Genomic DNA, 16,868 nt, shown 5'->3' with positions numbered 1-16,868 from the left:
CTTGTTTTTGAGTTTTATTTAAAATCATACATTCTTTTGTAGCTGCTGCTTGTCATGCACGTCCATGTGAAGAGATCACCAAACAGGCTTTGTGTGAGCAATAAAGCTTTTTAATCACCTGGGTGCAGGCGGGCTGAGTCCAAGAAGAGAGTCAGCGAAGGGAAATAAGGGTGGGGCTGTTTTATAGGAGTTGGGTAGGTAAAGGAAAATTACAGGCAAGGGGGGGTTCTCTGGCGGGCAGGAGTGGGGTTCACAAGGTGTTCAGTGGGGGAGCTTTTTGAGCCAGGATGAGCCAGGAAAAGGAATTTCACAAGATAATATCATCGCTTAAGGTAAGGACCGGCCATTTTCACTTCTTGTGGTAGGATGTCATCAGTTAAGGCGAGGCAGGGCATTTGCACTTCTTTTGTGATTTTTCAGTTACTTCAGGCCATTTGGGCGTATATGTGCAAGTCACAGGGGATGTGATGGCTTGGCTTGGGCTCAGAGGCCTGACACTTCTTTTGTTCAGGATGGGATTTATTCATGTTGGTTGTAGCTGTACTTTATTCTTCATTATGTCTGTGTAATTTACTTTTGTATTAATATGCCACAATTTATTTACTGTAGACAATTGGGATGTTTTTAGTTTCAGGCAACTACAGTTTCACAATGAACATTATTTTACTCAACTCCTAGTACAAAGAGTATATATCTAGGAGTAGAATTTTTTGGTCATAGGGTATTCATATCTTACATTTTATTAGATGATTACAAATTTTTTCCTAAGCATTAGTATGTTGGTTGGTTTTGTGTTGCTATAAAGGAATACCCGAGACTCGGTAATTCATAAAGAAAAAGGGTTTATGTAGCTCATGGTTCAGCAGGTTGTACAAACATTGCACCAGCATCCTTGCAATCATGGCAGAAGGCAAAGGAGGAACTGGCATATCAGATGGCAAGAGGAGCAAGAGAGAAATAGGGGAAGTCCCAGATTATTTTTAAGAATCAGATCTCACATTAACTCATGGAACAAGAACTCGTTATCTCAACGAGGACACCAAGCCATTTATGAGGGATCCACGGATCCATCTCCATAACCCAAACACCTCACAGCAGTCCTCACCTCAACATTGGGGATCACATTTCAACATGATATTTGAAGGGGACGAATATCCAAACCATATTTCTCCATATCTTGGTCAGTGCTGGTATTAACAGTTTTTGTTTTTAATTTTGCCAATCTGGTGGATATGCAGTTGTATCTCATTGAAGTTTCACTCTGTATTTCGCTAATTACCCGTGAAATTGAGTATTTTTCCATAAGTTTATTGGCCAATTTGACTTTCTGTTTTTGTAAAGTATCTTGTTAGGACTGTCACAAATGTTTTTATTGTGTTGCTAATATTTTTTCTCATTGATTAAGGATCTTTGTTGGCTATATTGTTGTAAATATCTTCTCCCATTTTGTGGTTTGCCTTTCCTTGCCTTATGATGTTCTTTGATAAAAGCAATTTATTAATGGTTAAGTACTAGGAAGTATGAGTGTTTTAAAATTAGAGTGTGAATTGTTTTAAAAAACTATTCCCTACCCTGGAGTCATGTCTTCTATATTGTCTTCTAAAAGCTTTAGTTTTGCCTTTCAGATTTAAATTTTTTTCAAGAGGAATTAATTTGGTGTATGCTAGGAGATGCCTCACCACCATTTATTGAAAAGTCTGGGTTTTATTCCTCCTTTCTATAGTGCCACCAAAGTCATGTATTATGTCCGTATGTGAATACATCTGTTGATGAAAAGAGTCAAACTCTGTAAATATTTTCAGAGATTATTCTGAGCCAAAGATGAGTGACCATGGCCTGTGACCCAGCCCTCAGGAGGTCCTGAGAACATGTGCCCCAGGTGATCAGAGTACATCTTGGTTTTATATATTTTAGGAAGGCATGAGACATCAGTCAAATACATTTAAGAAATACATTGGTTTGGTTCAGAAAGGTAGGACAACTCAAAGCGGGGGCTTCCAGAGTATAGGTAAATTTAAAACATTTTCTGGTTCACCATTGGTTGAGTTTATCTGAAGACCTGAGATCAATAGAAAGGAAATATTCAGGTTAAATAAGAGACTGTGGAGAACAAGTTTTATTGTGCAGAGGGAGCTCTCAGCAGACTTCAAAGAGAACAAGTTGTAAAATGTTTCTTATTGGATCTAAAAGGATGCCTGGCTCTTAGTTGATTATCTCCTGGATTTGGAAAGGAAGGAAGGGCCAAAAAAAAAAAAAAGGTAGTGGGGAAAGGGGATTCTTTATAGATGGTAGATTTTTCTCACAAGGGATGACTTTGCAGGACCATTTCAAGATATGGCAGAGAAACATGTTTTGGGGTAAAATATTTTGATTTTCTTTCTTGTTATGCCGGAGTCAGATTGGAAAGTTTAGTCACGATATACAGGGTTAAATAAAACTCATCTGATGAAAATTTATAGTTTGTAGAGCATGACTCCCCAGACCTCTTAGACAGGAATTTGGGCAAGATAAAATAATATCACAACTTAGTCCTTACATCTCAAACTTTATTTTCCCTTTTTTCTATCCCTGTGCTAGTATTCCATCCTCATCATTGTAGCTGATATATTCTTGATATCTGGCCAAACAAATCCTCCCAACTTATTGTTCTTTTAGAGTGTCTTGGTTTAGAGTGTCTTGGTTATTCTTAGCCACTTGTATTTTCAGTTCTCAAATTTCTAATTGAAAGCATGTAAATTTATCACTCCTGCAGTTTCTAATTGTCTTGCTGAAATTTTCAGTCTCTTACTGCTTCAAAATGAAAAGCATAATTATTTTCTAGTCTGTGTCTAATAATTCCAGAATCAAAACCCGCCTGTGGGTCTGTTTTTATTTTGTTTCTTTTAGTCTTCATTCTTACTATCTTGTCTCCTTGTGTGCCTGGTTATCTTTAATTATTTACCAATATTGTATTTGAAAAAACTAGAAATAACTTGATGCTCAGAATGATATTTTTATCTTCCACAGAGTTTTTTCATTTGCTTCTGACAGGTACTTGGCATTAATAATTTAGGATTATTTTGATCCAATTTCAGAGACTGAGGTTTTCCAGGTCACCTAGGTGACTTAAAGCTGAGCTACAGACTTTGGTAGTGCTCTTCTGTTCATCCTTATTTCTAGGGTTCAACCATTCAGGGTTTTGAAGTGTGGTTTGGAGTTACCAGGCCCTCACCTCTTCACTGACCCTGGACTCTATTTTTGAATCTTTATCCCCTTAACTCTATCTACTCAACTTCCCAGTGGCCTTTTGCAATCTATAAATGCTCCTAACATAAGTCCCAAATGAAGGGTTCATTTTTCTGAATTTCTGTCTTTTTCCAGATATTATTGGCATGGTAATTACTCACCAACTTATCAGCTCTCTGCTGCCTTCCCACATGTTTGAAAAGTATATTTTATCCAGCTTTTCTAAATGTTTTCAATTGAGAATGTTAATCCAGATTACTTAGCCCACATTATTTCCTGTTGATTATGTGTAAAATACAGTTGGTTTATTTGTATTATTTTTGTACCTGGAAACAATAAACTCTCTAGTGATTCTCTAAATTATTTGCACATTTTTTTTAATTTTCTTTTTTTTTTTTTTTTTTTTTTTTTGAGACAGAGTCTCACTGTGTCGCCCAGGCTGGTGCAGTGGCATGATCTCGGCTCACTGCAACCTCCACCTCCTGGGTTCAAGCAATTCTCCTGCCTCAGCCTCCCAAGTAGCTGGCACTACAGGCGCCCACCACAACACTCAGCTAATTTTTGTAGTTTTACTAGAGATGGGGTTTCACTATGTTGGCCAGGCTGGTTTTGAACTCCTGACCTCATGATCCGCCCACCTCAGCCTCCCAAAGTACTGGGATTACAGGCGTGAGCCACCACACCCGGCCCATTTTTAAAAATTTTCTACATAACCTTAGCTCCAAACAAAAATAGTTTAATGTTTTCTAAGATCCAAATTTTGGTTTTGTTGATCCTTTCTATAGTATGTTTGTTTCCTATTCCATTAATTTCTGCCTTTATCAATATTATTTCTATTTTATTAGGGAGTTTTTTACTATTCTGTTTCTAACTTGTTGAGATGGGTTACTTCTTTCATTTTTAACGTGTCTTCCTTTTCAACATATACATTTAAAAGTTATCTCTATACTATTGTAATATAGTTACATCATACTCAACTATTGTCATATTCCACAAATTTTGATACATAATGCTCATATTTAGTTAAAATATTTTCCTAATTTTCATTAGAATTTTCTCTTCAACCCTTTTTTAGGAGAGTTTCTTTTTTTTCCAAACATGGGCTTTTCTAATTATGTTTTTTGATTTGCAGTTTAATTGAATTTTTGTCATAAAAAATAATCTTTCTGATTTTAATTATTTGAAATTACTTGAGACTTGCTTTATGGCCGAGAATACGTTAAATTTTTAATCATTTTTATGCATTTGAAAACAGTATATTCTGTAGTAGTTAGGGACAGTGGGAAGGGGAGAAGTCTCTTCTCCGTATCTTCAGCATTCTAGTCTCCTAGTACTCGTTATTTGTGGGGCCTAAAAACAAGCCATCTAATGTGTCTTTTAGGGTTGTTAATTATGTTATTTAAATCTACTGTATCTTTACTGATTTTTAATATACCTATTATGTCAATTACTGAAAGAAATATGTTTAAAAATCGCCCACTATGATCTTGATTTGTCTCTTTCTCCTTGTATATGTTTCTGGTTTATATATTTTGAGGATAATTATTAACTGCATGAAGTTTAACATGTTATATTTTTCTGATGAATTATACTTATCACTATGCAGTGTATCTGTAATATGTTTTGCCTTAAAGCCTGTTTTCTCTGTAGCTATACTAGCTTTCCTTTAGTCAGTATTTTCACAGAGTAACTTTTTTCATCTATTTAATTTTAATATCTCTGTATCCTTATGTTTTAAATGTGTATCTAGTAAACAAAATAGATTTAGGATTTTAGTGAAGTTTTTTGTTTTGTTTATTTTTAGATCCAGAGTCCCTCTCATGTTGCCCAGGTCAAAGTGCAGTGGCTCAAGTGGTCCTCCTGCATCAGCTCCCTAAGTAGCTGAGACTGCAGACGTGCACCACCACACCTGGCTTTTATTATTATTTTTTTTAATCTAAGAGAACAATCTTTGTCTTAAACTGGAACACATATGCCATTTACATATAATTACCAATATATTTAGATTTGTTTCTGCCATTTTAGTTTGTTCTGGGAGAGTTTAGGGTTTTTGTTTTTGGGTTTTTTGGTCTAATCTATTTTGTGATTCTTTTTCTGTTTTCTTGCCTTTTAAAATTAGTATTGACTTACTATGTTATTCTCTTTTTTCCAGTTATTAATTGATTATCTCTCAACTGCAGACTCACTTATCTGTATTCTGGGACTTTGTACCTAGAAATTTTTGCAAACTGTGCTTCTCCTTTGCCATCTGGCTTGTTTTTAGGTCCCACAAAGAAAGAGTACTAAGAGACTAGAATGCTGAAGATACGGAGAAGAGACTTTTCCCCTTCCCATTAGCCTCCCAATATTGTCAGCATCACCTCAGCAATGGTTCTTGTTTTAGTAACTGTGGTTGGTTTCTATACTCCAACTTTTCTCCGGCATTCTGGAGGGTATCTCTTAAAGACTTCTAGGTTCTATTAATCCCATCTTTTTGCCTTTAATAATTGTGTCCCTAGTAGACATTTTCAGTTTTCTCAAAACCTGTTTACCAATTCTTTGTTAAATTCTTTCTTAAAATAAATGATGTTGGTTGTTCTCCTTGAGCAACACATATTTTTTTCTCTTTACTAGTTTGTCTTTTAATAATTACTCTATATTCCATCATATATATTCAGATTAAATAAGACTAAAGTTAATCATTACCTTTACCTTTGGCAGATTATATTTTTTCAAAAATGGCTACAGCAATATTTTCAATCCCACATACTCTTCTAGAAGCTTACTATACTCTAGTCCCCATTAAGACCTCTGAGGTCAAGTCATAAAAGGATATATAGCTGGCTTCCTCTTGGCTCTCTCTCATTCTTTTACTTGCTCTCTCTTGGAAAGCTAATCTTTGGAACCTAGACACCATGTTGTGAGGAAGCTCAAACTATCACACATGGAGAAAATCTCATGCTACCAGCCTGCAGGCAGCATCAGGTGGTCAGACATGTGAGTAGGCAGACTTTCAAATGATTCTAGATCCTAGACTTCACACAGCAGAAACAAGCCATTCCTACTGTGCTGTGCTGTGCCATACCAAACCCCTAAACCCACGGAATCTATGAACATGGATTGTTTATGCAACTAAGTTTTAGAGTTATTTATTGTGCAGATATAACAACTAGAACAACTCTTTAATTTCCAAGTTATGTACTATTGTCATATATTTTATCTGTATTGTGTGTGTTAATTCTGTTGTCATGTACTTTAATGTTCTTTAATTCTAAGACTTACATAGTCAGTGTTTGTGTTTATACATACACACATATATAAAACTTTCTTTGCTCTTCAGTATTTTTTGTTTCTAAGGCTTACTGCTATGGGCTGAACGTTTATGTCTTCCCCAAATTTGTATGTTGAAATTCTAATCTTCAAGGTGATGTAATTTGGAGATGGGGCCTTTGAGGGGTGATTAGGTCATGGGGGCAGAGCCCTTATAAAAGAGGCCTGAGATCTCTCACCCCTACCATATGAGGACACAGCAAGAAGGTGCCATCTTTGAGCCAGCATGTGGACCCTCACGAGACTCTGCATGAACCAGTGTCTTGATCTTAGACTTCCCAATCCCTAGAAATAAATTTTTGTCACCTATAAGCCAGTTTATCATGTTTTGTTACTGTAGCTTGAATGGACTAAAACACCATCTGGGATAAATTTTTATCTGAAATACTTGCTTTAAAATTTCATTTTGTGAGAGTCTGCTGATGGCATACTTGCTCATGATTTGTTTTCTGAATATATCTGTATTTTTTCCTCATTCTGCAAAGATATTTTTGCTGAATATAGATGCCTAATTTGGCCTCTATTGTCGTTCAGCACATTGGCATTGGAGATATTTTTTCATTTTCTCATGACTTCCTCTGTTGCTCTTGAGTCAGCTGTCAGGCTAATACTTACACCTTTAAAGAAATTTAATTTTTGGCCAGGAGCAGTGGCTCAAGCCTGTAATCCCAACACTTTGGGAGGCCGAGGTGGGCGGATCACTTGAGGTCGGGAGTTCGTGACCAGCCTGACCAACATGAGAAACCCCGTATCTACTAAAAATGCAAAATTAGCTGGGCATTTTGGTGGGCGCCTGTAATCCCAGCTATTTGGAAGGCTAAGGCAGGAGAATCGCTTGAACCCAGGGGGCAGAGTTACAGTGAGCCGAGATCGTGCCATTGCACTTCAGCCTGGGCAACAAGAGCGAAACTCCGTCTTAAAAAAAAAAGAAACTCTCTTTTTTTATCTGCTTTGGTTTTATGAAATTTAATTAATATGTTTCTGAGTATGGATTTATTTTTACTAATCCTGCTTAAGATTTGTTGAGATCTTTAAATCTGGATTTGTGTCTTTGATTATTAGTTCTGGAGAAGTTCTCAGATACTACTCCTTCACATATAACCTCTTCCTCATTCTCTTTTTTTTCTGTGGAGATTCTCATTAAACATGATAGACCTTCAGTGTTCTGTCTTCACTTTTTAACACCCTCTCTTCTGTATTTTCCAATTGTTCTTTCTTGTCATGCTTTATTCTGTATAATTTCTTTTAACCCATATTCCAGTTTACTTACCTCTTCATGTGTTTCTTACCTACTTATAGCCATCTATTTTGTGGTGGTGGTGGTGGTTTTATTTTTCAGTCCGAAAAGTTCTGTTTGGTTCTCTTTTTTAAACCTGCTAGATCACTTTTATAGTTTTTTATTCCCTACAGATATTTTCTAATATGTCTGTTCTTTAAACTATGAGGGCTGTTGTATTGTCTTTGTCTGCGGGTTTCAGTTTCTGAAATGTCTGTGACCCTGTTTCTGTTGTTTCTTCTAGCCAAATGCATTGCTGGTCTCCTGTGAGACTCTCCACATTGGTCAGCCCCTGGCCTTTGATTTCTGTTTCCCTTGTCAGTTACTTTTCCATTTATTGCGTTCAACTACAATGTGTCACCAACTTTAGGAATCTACTTTTTAAAAGCTTTTCATATTAAGCACCCTAATTTCTTATAGAATGCAAGAATTCACTCAACATTTTGAAATGATAAGAAATTAGAGCTCTTTAGTCTCATCTACCTATATTTTGACCAATTCAATTGTAAAACCCTTGAGAATAATACATATGTGCTTCTTTTGTAATTTTTACATCAATTAACAGTGATTTATATAAATAATACATTTCAATAAATACTTATATTAATGCTCAGGCTTTATGTCTCAACTCTTATATTTATGATTCCTTATTGTCACTGCCTCTCCATTTAAAAGAAAGCCTTACTTGATTTTGCATATATTGCTACACAGATTATTTATCTTCATATTATAATAGATCTTAAAGAACTGGTTCTCAAATTTGTTATATCTTAAAGAATTGGTTCTCAAATTTGTCATGTATAGCAATTACCTGTGGTGTGTGCTTAAAAGGCAGATTTCTGGACCTGCCTCAGCGCCGCCCCCCCGACCCCCGAAATTATAATTCAGTAAGTCTGAGAGAACTCTGCATATTTTCAGGCATCCCAGGGAGCTCACTAAATTAGTTTGCTAGGATTGTTGTAACAAATACCACAGACCATGTGGATTAAAGAACATAAATTTATTTTCTCACCATTCAAGAAGCTAAATGTTCAAGGTTTTGGCCAGGTTGATTTTTTTCCCCCCTGAGGCCTCTCTCCTTGGGTTGTCAATGGCTGTTTTCTCCCTCTGTCTCACATAGTCTTTCCTCTGTAGAATATAGACCATATCTTTTCATTGTTAGTTGATTGTGTAATTCCCAAATTGACTTAATCATCAAAATCAATTTAGAAATTTGCTTTTGAAGAAAAAAATTATGAAAAAATATCCGTGTTATTTTGATTCAGTAGATGTAGTCTGAGGCTGATGGTTCCATATTTTTAAGAACTCTGGGTACTTATAATCAGGCTCATCGTACTTATGACACAAGATGATGATACAGCCTTTCACCATCTTTGTAAGGAAATAATGGGCTGATTTTGAGTGGCAAAAAGATGACACCAACAAGAAACATGGGAATGGATACATTTATTTCCATTAACAAAAAATGTGGTATATAATACTTCCATTGGAAAAGGGCTTCTCTAGTACATTTCATGTCTCTGACTTCCAGCTAGGTAATTAAAATGACATATTTGATAAATTGGTCAAATCAGATTTCAACAAAACTTAGGTTTTCTGGGAATTGGTAGGATTTAGAACTAGAGAAACTGCTGTGGGAATTATATAGGGGAAATGTATTTCATTGAGGCCTAAAGAAAAAAATTCCATCTAGAAAGTAGTATGTGTTTTCGGCTTATCTCAGTGCATGGGAATGTGTATATCTGCAGGTTACCACCACAGCCATAGTCTCTAGTTTCCCTGTGAATTGGTTTCATTCTGATAAGATAATGAAATTGTATGGTACAATGTTTAATTCTAATTCTGGTGTTCAGGTGAATGACTTGGTAAACAGGATCAGTAGAATATAGATAATTCTCTTTAAAAGTAAGAACTTCATTTTGAAAATATAAATTACCAAGATACACAAAGGAGCTTTCACATTGTATTTCATGCAATGTGTGGATTTTTCTTCAACTTTTCACTTTTCCCTTCCATATTGGGTTCTTGACCTAGAAATTGTGGGTAGAAAAAACTTAATTAGCGAACCAATATTGTAGAAAACGATGGTTCTTTATTTTCAGTGACTTGATTTTCCTGCTCTTGTGTGGAACATTGCTGGTGGGTTTAGTAAATGTTAGGAAAATAAATACTGAATATTCAGATGCTTTTTTAAATTTTATTTTATCCTGGACCTGTAATTTCGTTCCTAATAATTTTTTTCTTCCTCTTTAGCTTAATATGAGTTACCTGCCTTATATTTTGAAGCGGCTTTTAGTTTAAACTGCTAATTTCTAGAGTTGGGAAATATCTTTGACCATTCTTGTTCCATTATTGCTCTTGCCTTCTGGTGTAAGAGAGAGCCAAATGCTGACATGGGTTAACAGGGATCAAAGAAAATCTTATTTTCTTTTAGATAATATTTTATTACATATTAACTTTTTCCAAATCTCCAGATTGGAACCCTTACCTGCTCTACAACTCCCATTTCCCAACTCAAGGTAAATTGAAGTTTGATGTACTAGCAGTCTCACTGTGCCACAGCCAGCTATGAGTTCAAATTCCTGAAGCAATGTTAGGGTTCCACAAAGTTTTCTTAAAACATTGGCATTATTTGTCAAGATAAGTTTTGATCTTTGTGTAGCTTTTCTTAGGAAGTCCTATTTTCATTGTCATGTATTTTTCCATCATTTTTCTGCTTTTGAAAGAAAATACGTTACTCTACAGATAATATTCTAATTATTTAAAGTCTTTCTTCACAGGCCCCTCTAATTCCATCTATTCTTATGTCATTCCCCAGTCCCTATAACAAAGGCATCTGAAATGCAGGAGGAGGCTGAGTAGTTTGTTCCTGATCACAAAGCAAACTGAACAAGTTCAGGCAAACTGAACAAGTTACCAAAAGCAATCTGGTTGTCTAACATTTTACATCAATAGTGCTTTTTTTTTTTTTTAATTTTTATTTTTTGTTGTTGTTGTTGTTTTTGTTTCAGTATTTCTGTTGTCTATTTTTGCTTCCCTGGCCCTGCCCTGAGGGTGGGGCCCCTAGTCAATGTGCGGCAGCATTTTGGCAGTTACAGCGTGGGCACCTAAAACCCCAAGAGAAAATTTATCCTTCCAGCCAGAGAAATCAGGAAAAATGGGCAGAGAGGAGAATTGGAATTACATTTTTCTCTTTCTTGTCTCTGTCTCGGAGAGATTGGTCAACTGCAGTCTCACAGAACTGCAATTACAGCACAGGTGTCATTAATAAGCTCCATCATTCTAGTTAGAACACCAAAAAAAAAAAGGACCTTTGGGGCCGGGTGCGGTGGCTCAAGCCTGTAATCCCAGCACTTTGGGAGGCCGAGACAGGCGGATCACAAGGTCAGGAGATCGAGACCATCCTGGCTAACACGGTGAAACCCCGTCTCTACTAAAAAATACAAAAAACTAGCGGGGTGAAGTGGCAGAAGCGCCTGTAGTCCCAGCCTTCTTCGGGAAGCTGAGGGGCGGAGAATGGCACTAAGCCGGGAGGTGGAGCTTGCAGTGAGCTGAGATGTACCACTGCACACTCCAGCCTGGGCGATAGAAGACTCATCTACAAAATTAAAAAAAAAAAAAAAAAAAAAAAGGACCCTTGGCGGCTCAAGAGTATGGAGAAATCCCAGAGAGGTGACAGCTGGAAAAGAGTTATCTCCTAGTTCTGTGTGTGAAGTGACACAAATTCCAGGCTTACCTCTGAATTGTGCATGCACAGAACCAGATACAAAACAGATGGCAAAGTCTTTGACTACTAAACTAAGGTATAAACCATGACCAAGTCCCAGGCTGTTGATTCCTGAGATACAGACTCAAAACAGCATAACAGAAGCTTTGAAAACTGAACCAATATTGGAATGGCTTCCCACAGAAAATGAGAGAGAACTGGTTCAATCTAATCAAGATGGTTGCCTGCTTTTAAAAAATGCTCCAGAGAATTTTAACAGGACCCAGAGGCTCGTAACATAATATTCAAAATGTCCAAGACACAATACAGAATTACTTGATATATGAAAACCCAGGAATTACTTAATATACAAAAAGAGGAATGTGACTAATTCCCCAGTTTTCAAGGGAAAAGACAATTGATGCCAACACTAAGATAACCAAGATGTTGAAATTATCAGATGAAGACTTGAAAGCAGCTATGCTTCATGAGGTGGTCATAAACACTCTTGAAATGAATATAAAGATAGATGTTCTCAACAAAGTAAAGCTATAAAAACCAATGGAGAGAGGAGGTGGAGCAAGATGGCCAAATAGAACCCTCCAGCTATCACCCCGCCCCCCACAGAAACACCAAATTAAACAACTGTCTACACTAGAAAGCACCTTAATAAGAACCAAAAATCATGTGAGCAATTACAGTACTTGGTTTTAACATCATAGCAAGGAAAGAGACACTGAAGAGGGTAGGAAAAATAGTCTTGAATTGCCAACCTGGTCTCTTCCCCCATCTCCCAGCAGTGGCTGCTGGCGCAGAGAGAGAATCTGTGTGCTTAGGAAAAAAAGTGGACAGTGACTGTGGCACTTTGCATTGGAACTCAGTGCTACTTGTCACAGTAGAAAGCATCACAGGGCAGAATTCAGCCAGGACCACAAAGGGGAGCATTTAGACCAGCTCTTGCCAGAGAGGAATCATCCATTCCAGTGGTCAGAATCTGAGCTCTGACTAGTCTCAACATCACAGGCTAAAGTGATCTGGGGTTCTAAATAAATTTGAAAGGCAGTTTAGGCCACAGACACAGGGTCCTGGGCAAGTCCTGTTCTGTGCTGGGCTTGGAGCCAGTGGACATGGAGTGCATATGACCTAGTGAGACACCAGCTAGGGTGACCAGGGGAGTGCTTGTGTCACCCCTCCCCCAATCTCAGGCAGCATAGCTCCAGGAGAGACTCTTCCTTTCTGCTTGAGTAGAGAAGAGGGGAACGTAAACTTGGAAAGCAACTCAATTGGAAAATAGCTCACCCACAGTAAACAGGGCATCAGGCAGAGTCGTGAGAACTCCATTTCAGGCCCTAGCTTCTGGGCATTTCTAGACACGCCCTGGGCCAGAAGGGAATCTACTGCTTTGAAGGGAAGGACTCGGTCCTGGCAGTATTCATCGCCTACTGCCTAAAGCACCCTTGAGCCTTGAATAAACATCAACAGTAGCCAAGCAGTACTTGCTGTGGGCCTTGGGTGAGACCCAGAGCTATGCTGGCTTCAGGTATGACCCAGCACATTCCTAGTTGTGGTGGCCATAGGGAGAGACTTTTGCTTAAGGAAAGGAAAGGGAAGAGTAAAGGAGACTTTGCCTTCCAGCTTGGGAACCAGTTAGGCCACAGTGGGGTAGAACACCAAGCAGGGCCTTGTGGTTCCCAATTCTAGACCTTGGTTCCTGGATGGCATTTCTGGACCCACCTTGGGTCAGAGGGGAGCCCCTTACCCTAAATGGAGAGACCCAGGCCTGGCAGTATTCACTACAAACTGATTGATGAGCCCTTGGGCCTTGAGTGAACATCAGTGGTAGTCAGGCAGTACTCGCCACAGGCCTAGAGTGGTGGTAGTCACGGGGAGAGACTCCTGCTTGAGGAATGAATGGGAAAGACTTTGTCTCACACCTTGGGCGCTGGCTCAGCTGCAGTAGGATAGAGCACCAAATAGATTGCTAAGGTTCCTAACTCCAGGCCCTGGCTCCTGGATTGCATTTCTTGATTCCCTCTGGTCTGGCTTGGAGCTCTCCAATCTGAAGGGAAGGATACAAGCTTGGCTGGATTAGCCACTTGCCAAACCATGAGCCCTTGAGCCTTGAGTGAACATCAGCGGTACCCAGACAATGGTCACCACTGGCATTGGCCAAGACTCAGTGCTGTGCTGGCTCCAGGTATGACCCAGCACAGTCATAGTGGTGGTGTCACAGGAGTGCTTATGTCTACCCCTCCCCCAGCTCCAGGAAGCTCAGCACAGAGAGAGAGAGAGAGAGAGAGAGACTCCATTTGTTGGGGGGAAAGTAAGGGAAGAGAACAAGAGTATCCACCTGGTAATCCAAGACATTCTTTTAGATCTTACCCAAGACCATCAGGGCACTACTCTACAAGTCTGCAAGAGTCACAATGTTCCTGGGCCCACATGCCCACAATGTACATATGGCTGCAGTGACCAAAGACTTAGATCAGAATAGTCAATTCTTTTTGAAGACTGGGAAAACCTTTCCAAGAAGGATGGGTACAAACAAGCACATACTGTGAAGACTAGATTAAGTACCTAACTCTTTAATGCCCAGACATCAACAAACACAAGCATCAGGACCATACAGGCAAATGTGACCTTACCAAATGAACTAAATAAAGCACCAGTGACCAATTCTGGAGTGACAAAAGTGTGTAAACTTTCAGACAGTGAATTCCAAATAGCCATTTCTAGGAAGCTCAATGCAAATCAAGAAAACACAGAGAAGGAATTCAGAATCCTATCATGTAATTTAACAAAGATTGAAATCATTTTTTTAAAGTCAAGCAGAAATTCTGGACCTGAAAAATTGACATTCTGAAGGATATATCAGAATCTCTCAATAGCAGAATTGATCAAGCAGAAGAAAGGATTGGTGAGCTTGAAGACAGGCTATTTGAAGATACACAGTCAGAGGAGACAAAAAAAAAGGAATAAAAAGGAATGAAGCACACCTACAATATATTGAGAAGAAGCCTCCAAAGAGCAAACCTAAGAGTGACTGATCTTAAAGAGAAGGTAGAGAGACATATCAAGGTAGAAAGTTTATTCAAAGGAACAACAGAGAACTTTCCAAATCTGGAGAAAGATGTAAATATTCAAGTACAAAAGGTTATAGAACACCACGCAGATTTAACTCAAAGAAGACTACTTCAAGGCACTTAATATTCTAACTCCCAAGGATGGGATAAAGAAATCATCCTAAAAGCAGCAAGAGAAAAGTGACAAATAAAATACAAAGGAGCTCCAATACATTTGCCAGCAGACTTCTCAGTGGAAACCTTATAGGCCAGGAGAGCATGACATATTTGATGTGCAGAAGGCAAAAAACTTGCCTCCTAGAATAGTATATCCTGTGAAAATATCCTTCAAACATGAAGGAGACATTCTTTTCCTAGACAAACAAAAGCTGGGGGATTTCATCAATACCAGACCTGTCCTACAAGAAATGCTAAAGAGAGTTCTTCAATCTGATAGAAAAGGACATTAATGAGCTATAAAAAATCATCTTATTTCTTTGGGACAAAACTCACTGGTAATAATACACAGACAAAACAAAATATTATAACACCATAATTGTGGTGTGTAAACTACTTATATCTTAAATAGACTAAAAGATGAACCAATCAAAAATAGCTACAACTTTTCAGGACGTAGACAGTATAAGAAGATAGAAATAACAAATTTAAAAGTGTGGGTACAAAGTTAAAGTATAGCACTATTACTAGTTTCTGTTTGCTTGTTTTTGCAGTCAATGTTAAGTTGTCATCAGTTTAAGATAATGGATTATAAGATGTTATTTGAAAACTTCATTTCAAATTTTAAAAACCTACAACATACACAAAAAATAAAAAGCAGGAAATTAAAGATACCACCAGAGAAAATCACCTTCACAAAAAAGACAAGAAATAAGATAGGAAGGAAGAGAAGACCACAAAACAATGAGAAAACAAGTAACAAAATGGCAGTAGTAAGTCCTTATGAATAATACATTGAATATAAATGGACTAAACTCATCAATCAAAACATACAGAGTGGCTGAAAAGATAAAAAACAAGACTCACCGATCTCTTGCCTACAAGAAACATACTTCACATATAAAGACACACATAGACTGAAACTAAAGAGATGGAAACAGATATTCCGCAAATAGAAATCTAAAATCAGGAGTAGTTATATCAGACAAAATAGATTTCAAGTCAAATATTATAAAAAGAAACGTCATTATATAATGAAAGGGTCAATTCAGCAAGAAGATATAATTGTAAATATGTATCATATATATGCACCCAATGCTGGGGCACCCATATATGTAAAGCAAATATTATTACAGCTAAAGAGAGAAATAGACCCCAGTAGCATAATAGCTAGAAACATCAACACCCCATTTTCAGCCAGACAGAAAAATCAACAAACATCAGACATAATCTGCACTATAGACCTAATGAACCTAATAGAAATTTACAGAACATTTCATTCAGCATCTACAGAATACACATTTTTGTCTTCAGAACATGGATTATTTTCAAGGATAGACCATATGTAAGGCCACAAAACAACTCTTTAAAACATTCAAAGAAAAATTGAAGTAATATCAAGCATTGTCTCCAACCACAATGGAATAAAACTAGAAATCAGTAACAAGAGGAACTTTAGAAACTATATGAACACATGGAAATTAAACAAAATGCTCCTGAATGACCAGTGGGTCAATGAATAAATTTAAAAGGAAATTTAAAGTTTTCTTGAAACAAATCAAAATGGCAATTCAACAGACCAAAATCTATGAGATACAGCAAAAGCAGTACTAACAGGAAAGTTTATACCAATAAGCATCTACATCAGAAAAGTAGAAAAGTTTTAAATAAACAACCTAATGATGCATCATAAAGAACCACAAAAGCAAGAACAAACCAAACCCAAAATTAGTAGAAAAAAGAAACAATAAAAGTCACAGCAGAAATAAATGAAATTTAAATTAAAAAAAATACAAAAGATTATTGAAACAAAACGTTTTTTGAAAAAATAAGCTGGGCATGGTGGCTCACACCTGTAATCCCAATATTTTGAGAGGCCAAGGCAAGTGGATCACTTGAGGTCAGGAGTTCGAGACCAACCTGGCCAACATGGCGAAACCCCATCTCTACTAAAAATACAAAAATGAGCCAGCTGTGGTGGCACACACCTGTAATCCTAGGTACTTGGGAGGCTGAGGCAGAATCACTTGAACCCAGGGGGTGAAGGTTGCAGTGAGCTGAGATTGTGCCACTGCACTCCAGTCTAGGTGACAAAGTGAGACTCTGTCTCAAA

At 37.6% G+C, this 16,868-nt stretch overlaps 1 protein-coding gene across 3 annotated transcripts in view; it reads right to left on the bottom strand.

The window, feature by feature from the left end:
- Positions 1-9,237: 9,237 nt before the first annotated feature.
- The window catches only part of STAP1 (signal transducing adaptor family member 1), a 46,919-nt gene continuing 39,288 nt past the window's right edge, over positions 9,238-16,868 (bottom strand). For all 3 annotated transcript variants that reach the window (XM_021938581.2, XM_021938582.2, XM_021938580.2), the window contains one exon: positions 9,238-9,840. In XM_021938581.2, coding sequence (XP_021794273.2) covers positions 9,779-9,840 — 62 coding nt within the window. In that variant the 3' untranslated portion in view covers positions 9,238-9,778. The remainder of the gene's footprint in view (positions 9,841-16,868) is intronic.

This window comes from Papio anubis, chromosome 3, assembly GCF_008728515.1.
Source record: "Papio anubis isolate 15944 chromosome 3, Panubis1.0, whole genome shotgun sequence".
NCBI classification, from domain to species: domain Eukaryota; kingdom Metazoa; phylum Chordata; class Mammalia; order Primates; family Cercopithecidae; genus Papio; species Papio anubis.
The sequence above is the reverse complement of the archived record's forward strand: the minus strand, read 5'-3'. Positions and strand labels throughout refer to the sequence as shown.